At 40.0% G+C, this 12,020-nt stretch overlaps 1 protein-coding gene across 1 annotated transcript in view; it reads right to left on the bottom strand.

Moving 5' to 3' along the window:
• The window catches only part of phactr2 (phosphatase and actin regulator 2), a 38,426-nt gene extending 27,693 nt beyond the window's left edge, over window positions 1-10,733 (bottom strand). The window contains exon 1 of the mRNA XM_079168585.1: window positions 10,586-10,733. Within this exon, the coding sequence (XP_079024711.1) occupies window positions 10,586-10,721 (136 nt within the window). The 5' untranslated portion in view covers window positions 10,722-10,733. The remainder of the gene's footprint in view (window positions 1-10,585) is intronic.
• Window positions 10,734-12,020: the final 1,287 nt, after the last annotated feature.

Genomic DNA, 12,020 nt, shown 5'->3' with positions numbered 1-12,020 from the left:
AACATTTTAGTTTCATCTCCTTTTATTTTCTGTCCGTGTTAAATTCAATATTGCTTTCAGGTTTTCTCTAACTTGTTTCTTTAAATAACGTAGAAAATGACATTCAAGATTCCCAACATTTAATAGGCTCTTATTTTCCATGCACTCAGTATGCCTTGTATTTACTGTATTTTCACTTTAAGATATTGACCTGATGATCAAAAGTCCATGTGTCAACGTGTGAAAGAGATGTACAGAGAGAGAGAGAGGGGTCAAGAAAGTCAAAGCCTTTCAACAGAAAACCCAAAGATAGAAAGATAACATGCTTGATCGTATTTTTTCTTTGGGAACTTCTGGTCACAAACCTACTATTGACCCTTCTGGCAACTACTGCTTCAATCTCTGAATTCCTCTGTTTCAATTACGGATCAAACAGAAGTCAGGGAAAAGCTCCCTCTGGATTGAGTTTAGATCAATCTGATGCTTTTACTGTAAATCTGTGCAAGAATACAATATCCAAAATGGAGATCTTTGGGGAAATACTCAAAGTCAAGAGGACACCGGCTTTAAGTGTTGGAATTTGTTTGTCAAAGTGACACTTTTTAGAAGTCCTGTTCGTCCTGACACTAAATAACAGAGATCAACTGAGGAGGGCTGACCTTTTCAATGACCGGAACAGCAAAAGTAAAGACAGGAGAGGAGGAGGAGGAGGAGGGCCAGAAGAAAGGAAAGGAGTCATCAAATATTAAGTAGTAGCCTCAGCGGAACAAGGGGGTAATAATTGTTTAAGTGCTACTCTCTCCCGTCCCCTTGATTTATTCATTAAACTGAGGTACTGCCAGTCTCATAGTATTGTCAAAGCCAAAAGGACAGGGGATTGACATTTGGGCCAATTTGCAAAAGTGTTTTTTGCGTTCATGACCGTTCAGCGATTGTCTAAAAAAGGAAGGAGCACTTTCACTACAAGTTGCCTTTCGTAAAGTGTGTGAAGTTACTCCGGGGAGCAGCTAACCTTTTGAAGAGTTAAGGACATCTCTGTGCCATAACAGTTTGTACCAAACTGTCATAACAGTCAAGTGTGACTCAGCAAGGACCAGGCTCTGGTATACAAGAGAGGAACTACTTCTTTGTTCTTAAATGGTCTCAGTACACAACCAGTGAAATATCATCACATAGCAGCACTGTGAAGCTTCATTCGTCCAGATTATAGTCTGTCAAATACATGCGAGTCATTGTTGGGATTGTTAATGATCTATAAAATGCACTGATTATGCTTTATGTACTCAATCAGTGTGGTGGTTTTATGTCATTAGATTTTGCTCCAGCATTATGAACTTTCTTTATTACTGAAAACTTCTTACTGTAGTTTCCCACCAAAATCTGCAAGAGAAAATGTGAATTAATGCTCATTTCCATACGTTACTTTATACAAATAACAAAACAGTTGGTGGCGCTAATACTCCAGTCGGATCTCATTAAGCCATTGCAGAAGAAGACAGTGCAACAAGATAATGGAATTCAAACACTTGTTGCTTATTAAGTCATAAATACGTACGATTTGTACGTTTTATGGGCCTTTAACTGTGATATTTTAGGTCTGACAGTCTTCCTGTTTTTGCAGTGCAGCCACCAAATATGAATTTCTGACTGACTCATCTGTGTGCAGGAATTACAATGCTTGTGGCTGCTGATAATAATCTAAAGTAATCTACATTGTTTTTTACTTTATATCATTAACCGTACAGTCTTTGGTTGCAGCGATACCGTAGTGGTTACTGTCATTTCTCTTCCTCTTCATGTATGCCAGCCAGCTCGTCTGAAACCTGATCTCCTGTTTGTTGCATTCTGTTTGGCACAACCCGTAAGCCGCCATCATTGCTAAAATGTTGCCTGTATGAATCAATAGTTGACATCCTGCCAGACAGGCAGCCAGAGAGCTGAAGATAAAGCGAGCTCCAGAGAGACAGCGAAAGAGACAGGGACAGAAAGAGATGGATGAAAGATTGATACTGTACTGTGGGGTCTTTAATAATAACCAAAGAATAATGGCCGCAGCAGAGAGAAAATATAATCGCAACATCAGATCACAGACACTATTTCATTATAAATAAGCCACGGCTCTGCTTTAGAAGTGTGTGACTCGAGGCCCATAAGAGGACAGTGAGCGGGGAGCGTAAACAAACAGCAGTCTAAATCCAACTATACAGATTTATCTGTACAGATATACTGGAGTCACATCGGAAAAACAGCTGCGCTAAGAATGTCAGCGAAGTTTGCCTGGCTGTGACGTGTGGCTGTTAGTCAGGACATTATGACTCTTATGGAGACTCAACATGGCTTTTAAAGTGGACCACCACTGGTTGATAGTGTTGCTGCTTTGGGAAAACGTCCGGCTAGCTTTTACTGACCGAGGTCTGTGGCCCTAGAGGTCTGAGGCAGCAGGTTTTTGACACATTCATCCCATGTTTACAACTGTAAACAAGAACCACCGTTGGAAGATTTACCATCCGAGATAAAATGATACAACATGCCATTTAGCCTTTCAGTAAATCAATATATTAACATGAGGATATGAGTGAGTCATACAGACCTACCTGTCAAACAAGGAGATCCATGTGCTAAGCCAGAAGTATGTTGTTACACCAGGGCAAGTCTCACATGAAATTAAATGAGTGTGTGTGAGAGAGATCAAATGACATATCTGTCAAATGCAGTGACAAACTGACACAGTATTTGTTTGTTCAACTCAAGTTAGGTGTATCCTTTATTTTCCTTCAGGGTGAATTCAGTCGCCCGGGAGGTGGTTGTGCAGAGAGTTGAGAACTGTATTCATGACAAAAGTGTCCAGTGTTCCCAGTTAATGCAGGCTGTGATTGTAAATAAAGCACATGGGAAAAGTTTGCCTTCAGAGTTTATTTTAACCCAAACCATGATATTTTCCTAAACCTAACTAAGTCGGTTAGTTATCTAAACCTAATGGGATTTCTTACAGAGAGCCCTGAAGGCGAACTTCTCAAAAGTGCCTAAATAACTTAAGTCAAATATCCACACACATTGCGTTGTCTCACCTTACATTGTCTACTGAGCACATACTCACACAAAATATGACACAATCAACAGTGAGCTGAGAAAATAGAGAGAAGAGTATTATGATCAACCACACACACAGACACACACACACACACACAAATCACAGTAGAGGCATGTGCAAGTGTGCACACTCACAGATGCTGCTTTGCCATGCAAAATACTGTTTCACAACACACAACAGCAATAATTTGTCATGTAACCATTCAGCTCCCGGACGACAGACAAACACACACACCCACCCACCCACACACACACACACACACAGGAGCGCGGATTAAAGTGGATTTATCGCTGTAAAGCTTACCTAAAACAACAACAGAGAATAAAAACAACAACTGGAGTCGAAACATTATCGCTGCCCTAAATTTCGGGCTTTCTTTAACTTAATAAGAGATAGAAACACCATGATGTGTTATGACAACCTCTGCAAACTGTAATTAAACTATATTAGATAACGTAGGCCCGATATAGCCTGCCTCCTCCAGCTGAGTACGACACCAACCAATGCACCAACGTATCATTGTCATTTAGTCTAATAGTCTCATGCACCCAAGATGGCTACCAGTTAAGCCGTCCTGGAATCGGCCTTTTCTTTCCTCTATAGAAATATTAACAATAAACTTACTGCCTTTGCTTTTTCTTTGTCATATGAGAAAATACAATGATATAACGCAACTGTGGGGCTGACTCACAAAAAAACAAGAATTGCTTTTAAAGTTACGCATAAGTGTTCATCACCAGACCAGCAGCAAAACTGGCCCTCACGGCACACCAGAAGCCTGGTTAAGTGAAGATATAGCCAACCTTAAGGTTATTAAGTGTTCTACTTGCAGCATTAGCCTCTTATTAATATTGCACACAGTGTTATTACTAGTGCCTTTAAAGTAGTGTTCCTGTACATTATGCATGACCCTGTTGTTGTTGTCATTGATATATGGAACATATTTATTCATGATTTATGATTTAAGGCAAAAGAAGAAACCCGGCAAACAAATGATCTCTGACAAAAGTCAGATACTCATTTTGCATACAGTCAAAGCTAACAATACTAACTGACGTTTTAAATGCCCCCCCTTTTTATTTTAACTAGTGGACTTTATGAAGCTAACTTCAAATTAAACACGGTAGGCAGGATGCTTCATAACTCACATAATACAGGCTGAGGATTTATAGTGTGTGTGTGTGTGTGTGTGTGTGTGTGTGTGTGTGTGTGTGTGTGTGTGTGTGTGTGTGTGTGTGCGTGTACACCTAAAGCAATCGCCAGCTAACAGGTGACAAACCAATACGGACAGTGTAGGAAGTGAAGAGCAAGTGGTGGAAGTAATGTCTCTCTGTGTCCACAATGCCGATGTGTTACATTAACACAGACACAGAAAGTCAACACATGCAGAAAGAAAAAGATCCAGCTGATTATTTGAGAAGAAAAACTCACCGTCATGTTCCATGACTTGACCCAGGGAATATTATCAGCAGTGTGAATTGATCCTTGCCTCTTCCCGACACACCACCACTCTGCCTCCCTCCCTCCCCCGACTGACTCCCCCTCCTCCCTTTCTCACAGTCTCCCTTCTTCTCCTGTTCTCGCTCCCCTCCCTTTCTCTCTCCCCTCGCTGTCTACTTCCTCTCTCTCTCCACTGTCTGCTCCTCACTCGCCCCTCCTCCCTCCATCCCTCCCTCCATCCCTCCCTCCTGCCTCCCCTCTCTCCAATAAAGAGCATTAAAAGTTAATGTTTGTTTCCATCTCAGTTCCTCATTCTCCCTTTCCAATCTGTGAGTCTCCTCCTGCGTTTATCTCCATCTCCCTGCCTGTCAAGTTTTTCCTCCTTCCTCTGGCTGCTGTCTGGCTCCAGTCTCACTCATTTTTTCTTTTTTTCACTCTCCCTCCTCTGTTGATGTCCCACAGTGACGTAGGAAATAAGGAGAGGAGGGGAGAGGACATGCGAGAAAGAGAGAAGGAAATTAGAAGGGAGATGCATCAAATACGCAGGTAGCGTGCTGTATGTTTAGTGTGTTTACTTTTCAATGCTGCACTTTCCCGTTTTATATTTTTAGTGCAGTTAGCAAATATGAGCAGACTTCACACTATCGATACGATATAAAGGAGTAAACAGAAGACATGATTGTTATATGGAAGTCCAAAGTACAGATTCACTGGCTGTGACATGGCCGCCTACGAGGATTTTTTGAATGTTACAGCTTCTTGCTGTAAACTACTTAACATTAATTCATTTTTAAGTCGTTTTAACCTTACTTCAGACAAATAAATAAATAAAAAATGTAATTTAAGATGATATAAACTGACTTATCACTTGTCAAAATGTTTACTGATTAGGCTACTTTTTCTGACTAATTGATTCAGCATATCATGAAAAATTGTGCACATACATTTAGGTGTCTAGAGTGTCTGCGGTGCATATGCCAACCCAAGAACTGTGACATAAGACAACCCAGGCCGTTTTTAGTGGGCTGCAAAGAACAGAAAACACGTGTTTCAACAAGCCATTGAGATTTGTCTCCCCTTTCCCGTGGCACATGCAGGCTCATTAGAATACACCGTCCCCCATCTGAGTATCTCCCCCCACAGCTTGGGAGGTATTTTGCAAAGGTAGACTGTATTTTTCTCGTAAGCCAATCACAGCAGACTGGGATTGTTCCGGAAGAGCGCTTAAAGAGACAGGTGTTAAAACTGAGCATTTCAGATAAAGGGTGAATACAGGTACATTAAGACAGACAGTATAAGAAAAAATAATGTGTTTTTTGAATATTAAAGCATGTAAACATGCTCTAATGGAAACACAAAACACAAACATGAACCTGAAAATGTGCACAATATCTCCCCTTTCATTTATTTGTGCATACTGGAATAGACGTATGGAATGTATACAATTCATTTAAAATCTGAAGTAAAAACTGTGCTGTGCTGTCTTGATGCAGCACATTAGTTGGGCTTTTGAGTCTATAAAATAATGTTTTTTTTAACCTTTTTGTTTCTTAGCAACACAATATTCAATATTGAGGAGAAATAATTAACATTTAAAGCCATGTTTTTCAGGGGCTTTAATTACAAACTGCTGAATGGAGAACACACCTGAAGACCATGGAGCCACAGTGACTCTGCCATGATAAAAACAATTTAGATATTAAATCCACAGATCATAAAACCCAGCATCAGTAGCAATCACATGCTAAATAAATCAATATAAACTCTAAGATAGACATGAGCGCGATAAAGAAATCACAGATAGAGAAAGAAGGAGGAAGAGGCAGACAGATGGTCATTTATTTGTGTTTTTACATCACACACACACACACAACACTGTAAATATGTCATCTGTATGCCAGTAACTGTTTGACGCTGGATCCCGCAGCTCGCTCTATAGCACTAGACTGCTATTTGTGAATGTGTATCAAGCAGTTGATTTTTTATTTCCTGTTCTTTATTAAAGACATTATGTCTACACAACTATTATGTTCTTGAGTACATAAAAGCAGCTGCTATCATTATCATTATTGTACTGTAGATGTTCTACTTTTCCTGTTTTATTCCCTCTTCATTCCCTTTTAACTCATCCTCTCCACCACTGTCTTATGTATAAAAATCCTAAAGCTTACAAACTTACGTTTCCTGCTTTTGTCCATAATGTCTCTCCGTTTCACTGACTTTGTTTATAATTAACCCAGCAGGTGTAAGCGTTAATTACATTTCCATTACGCACATACACTGTATGTACACAGCATTGTTTGAGGCTGTGCAGCATAACGTTGACAAATATTAATAGAGTTAAAGGCTTAGCAAGTAACTGAGTTACTGATAGACAGATGGAGGGAGAGAAAGTGAGACTTTAACTTTCGATGCAGTCCAAAAAAACTGCTCACAGCGAGCGAGAAGAAAAACAACTGGCTCATCAACTCCAGCAACACCCACCCACGCACACATGATCGCACACAAAAGAAATGAAGTAGATGGAAAAACGTGAAAGCGCCTGTACCTCACAAGGTATTTAAAAAGACCCTTATTTCTCACCGTTAAATGTGAGAACAACACGTACAGTCCACCCAAAGAACGGGCAGAGACGATCACATACAACACCGAGCGTGTGATAAGAAGAGAGAAATAAAAGAAAGAAAGCCCGTTTTGTTAAAATATCGGCCTGCACTGAAGGGAGCGCAGATGACAGAAATTAAGACACAGCTGTGTGTCAGCATGCAATCACCTTCATTATTGTATCACAATCACCTGCGGCCAGTATAATCATGCGACGTAGCTTCAGGGCAACAGGCGCTCCAAATTAGATCATAGAACCAGTTTGTAATTGCTGTTTAGAAGAACACGTGGAGACATCAGTTCATCTGTGACCTCCCAAACCTTTACACTTCACTGTTGTAAAGGAAATACATCTTTATAACTTGACACCACTGTTGTTAAGGTCAGGGGGTGATTAAAATAAACAGGAAACTAACTACGGGTTCACATGTTAAAGTCTGTTGTTTTGTTGAGCCATCAATCCACCTCGACCTCCTGCTGCTGAAGACTTTGTGTAATCCAAACTAAAGGGGCTTAAGGCAGTTATGTGAGAAAATGATGAGAGATGTGATTTTGAACCTTTAAATAAGGTTACTTATAGCCACGCTAGTGACCTGGATCTAGGGATGTCAAGTCAGGTTCCGACTGAAATATCTCACCAGATGGATTGAAAGAGGTTCACATTTGCTGAGTTGAGTGAAATGTCACTACAACTACTGATTGAATTTGTCATGACATTTGTTTATGTGCTAATAAGGAAAAAGTTAGCATGCTAACACGCTAAAATAAGATGGTGAGTATAGTATGTCGGTTTTGTCGGTGGCTGTTGCAGCAGCTACAACAGTGGCTGAGGATAGTGAAGTGTGTGGGCAGTGAAGGGGGAAGGGCCTCTCTCTGCATTACAGTACATTTAACTAGTAGTTATTGCAGACTAAAAGGGTCTGTAATCAATGTTATTTTGAGGAGAGTACCCGCAGAGTGTACCAGCAAGCTGACACTCCTCTGCTGTCCTCTTCTTCAGTTCAGCCTTTCATCTGTCCTCTCCTCCTCCTTAATCATCCTGTCCTTGCAACCCTTTTTGCCTCCTCTTCCCCATAAAACCTGCCTCCTGTGAGTCCTCTTTGACTCTCTTCCCTCTTCTCTTTTTGTCCCTTATTGTTCTCTTTTGTATTAATAGATCAATAGGCCATCCATCCAGTTTCTGCTCCTTTTTTCCCCACCCTCTTTTGTCTTCATCCCTCTCTTCTCTTCTTCTTGTCTCTGCCTGTGTAATTACAAGAGCGATACAGTGCCCATCCGGAGGACAGCATGCTATTTACAACAGATAGCAAAGAGCATCTCAGCCTACACATTATCCCAAATTGATTTTTTTTCACAAACACATACACAAATGCATGTGTGTGAGTGCTCGAGTTTATATGGAGACATTAAGGTATCATATTCTTATATTAGAATAGCGACAGAAAAAAGCATTAAAGATCATCACTAACTTAACAAACATTTGGCTCTTCAACATAATCTTTAGAATACAAACAATGATGCTCTTGTTTTGCATGCTTAAGAACTTTCAACATCTTTCAATTGCTAAAAAAAAAATCACAGCACACTGTCCACTCAATAGCTGTTCTGGAGCTTTCAGTGATATCACATGATCTTCCTCAGCAGATGGTGCAATTGTATTGAGATTATTTTTGTGAACGGCTGTTTCAGAAGGTCAAAAAGTAGAATTGAATCTTATTTGAGGGGGAATATCCTCCTCTGCAGACTTTTGTGTCGACGCTGATGATATACTGGCAATAATATTATGGCACGAATAGGTTAACACATTTTTTGTATATATCCCATCATACTACACCCCTTTAAGTTTAAAAAAAGAGTGCTGTTAGTCATACACTGTTTTTTTCAGAGAGAAATACTGTTTGTTATATTTGTAGTTTATATTTGTAGTTTAGCGTGTAGCAGGATTAACTCAACTTGCTCTCACTCTGTCCCCATTTGGCTGCCTTTGAAGCTTCACCCTGTGGGATGGATGTGAAAAATGCATGTTACACATGTGTGAGGTGCCGTTTTAATGCACATGATGAATTAGCTCCCCCTGTTGCTTGATTTACAAACTGTTCTTTTTACTGAACAATACAGCTCAATGTGTACATTGGTGTAAATAGATTTTTTAATGAATGAATTTCAATTGTAAAATCTAAAATTGTCGTTTCAATTCATACATAAAACTATGATAAAAAATGGATAGCGTGAGGATTATACATGAAGCACACTAACAATCCATGGAGTGTTTTAATTTTCAGGTTTAGCTAACTAAGCTTTACTCTTAGACAGTTTGAACCATGAAGCTCAAAGATCCAAACAGACACAAACAACTTCGGACGTCTAATGTCCTGACTGCTGCACTCATGAGCATTTCCTGTAATTACAACTTCAACCATAAACACAGAACACTTCCTGTGGCAGCTGAAGACCAGCAAGATAACTGCAACTTCTAAAATGAGTATTACTGAAATGTTATAATAAACTAATCAGACTGAAGAGCAAGACGGCCCTGATGGAAAAGCAGTATATTACTAAACTTCATGTAGTAGAAGTCAGAGTAGGCGTGTTAGTCGGGTGGAGAGTGCCGCTGCAGTTTGAGGCTTAAACACTGAAGACGGGCAGATAGGAAGTGGTTCTAACCACTGAAACTATATACAAGCCTGTACAAGGCCTCATGCAGCAAAACGGTGACAGTGACATTTAAGTAAGATGCTGAGGATGCATAGCTGGGTAACACCATGGCCAAAGTCATACAATGCCTGTGAAAGGGTTCTTTTAACATTTTGACACTTAACCTACAGAAAAAAAAATGTATGTTAAAGTTAAAACTAATTCACACACACTGATGTGTACATTCAGAACAAATGTATGTTTTTATACTGTCAGAACTTTTCAATAACCTCGGATTTGTTTGAAACGTTCCTTTGCCTTTATTGATATTCACAAACCAGTGGCTGGATATTCCAGTATAGTGTATTTAACCTAAATCCACCTGTCACACCTCCTCCATTCAACCCATTGTGGGACTTGTGTGGCGCCTGATGATTTAGGTAGGTGTGTCATAGTTGAAGAAATATTTATGCAGCAATTCATTAATTATTGCTTTTTGTGATGACGAACTTCAATATTAAAGTCTCTTTTGAAGGAAAAAAAAAAGAGCGCACTACATGACATTTTGTGTGGTATTATTAGTGGCATCCAGAGCAAAATGTGAGAGGAAGAGTACGTTTCTCTGTGTAGGAGAGCAGGAAGCCACAGATGTTGTATTAGTCATAGAGATGCTGTCTGGCCAAGAACAACTAGTACAACTTGCTGCACCAAAAGAAATAAGAGACATTTTATATTGGCAAGGAAAGACAGCTGAAAGGGAATTTGAATTTAAAGGAACACAACAGCAGCATCAGGTTACAGGTTGGCCTCGTAGTTTGTTTTTGTGGTTTATCCTACCTGAGCGGGATCCCCGGAGCTTGAACAGCACTCTGGAGCGAAATCCGGAGGTGTCACTGAGGGAGCGGAGCCTGGGGAGAGGCCACAGAGAAAAGTGCTTCATCTCCGGGTGGGAGTCCCCCTCTTCCTCTTCCATCTTCACCTCCTCTGTCAGCCCGCTTATTAACATCAGCAGCAGCCTGCCTCTCACTCCTCCCGCTCAATCTGTTCTTCTGCAGCAGACAAAAAGTGTGTGTGTGTGTGTTTTCTGAGTTTGTTACCGCCCATCGTCCCTGAAAGACAGGTTGACTTAGAAATGTGATCTGACAACAAAGTCAGGACTTGTGAAAGGTATTGGTGGCTGCATGCTCCTTATATCACTGACTGCTAAACTTGTTCTCAAAAAATGTCAAGTTTCTAAGTTTGAGTGGAGGCTAAATGTTACTTTTGGCAAATTAATGCACTGTAGTACTATATTTGCACAACAATAAGGCAGATGCTATTAGCACCCAGGTGTCCGTAGCCAACTATGCTATTTGCACCCGACCCGGGCACACATTAGATACTGTATGTGTGTATGTAGTCTAATGTAGGATACGTATATTGTTGCTAAACCTAAAGTAGTTTTGTTGCCTAAACCTAACCAAACTGTGACTGAAAACTGAAAATACTAATAATGATAATTAGTATTAATTATTAGTATTAATACTAATATTAGTATTAATACTAATATTATTAGTATTAATACTAATACTAATAATTATCTTCAGGAAGTCTTCAGCTGTTCCCCAACAAAAACAAAGTATTTATGGAAGCCTTAAATTCTCTGTAGGAAATCCCCAGTCTGAAATAAAAACAGATACAGAGCAACAGCAGCAGTAACGAGATGATCTTGATATTAAATAGATAGACACGATAAAGTTTGCTTCCTTGAAGTGATAGTTCCTTTGTTAAAAATGTATGTTACGCAATGACGAAAGGCCAACGTACAATTGAAAATAGACAGACCTGCAGCTGCAGCTTTGAATCGCTAGATGTCGCTAAATCACCACTCTCCGGTGCAGGCACGCTGCTCTTGACACCCCGATGCTTCAGACTTTACACCTACAGTAGAGGTGATTCTAAGACAGGAGCTCTCACTCCTTTTCAGGGCACCAGAAAGAGTTAGAACAATTAAGGAACATATGTTAACATCCAGAGCTTTTATCATTATTGTTACTTTTATCATTATTGTTACTATGCTCGTGTGTCATGTGGCTTTATACCACATTGATGCATCACACATGCTGTCAGTCTGTACTGCTTTGTGCTAGTGGTCACCTTATATAACAATGTGGCTCAGTTGCTGTTTGTATGGATTGATCTGCAGTATCGACTGTTGTTTCAGCTAATGGAGCTGAACTAGGCAGTCGACTTCATGTTGGAAGAAAAAAAAAAGCATAAAAATGTCCGAAAC

Source organism: Pholis gunnellus (genome assembly GCF_910591455.1).
Source record: "Pholis gunnellus genome assembly, chromosome: 11".
NCBI classification, from domain to species: Eukaryota; Metazoa; Chordata; class Actinopteri; order Perciformes; family Pholidae; genus Pholis; species Pholis gunnellus.
The sequence above is the reverse complement of the archived record's forward strand: the minus strand, read 5'-3'. Positions and strand labels throughout refer to the sequence as shown.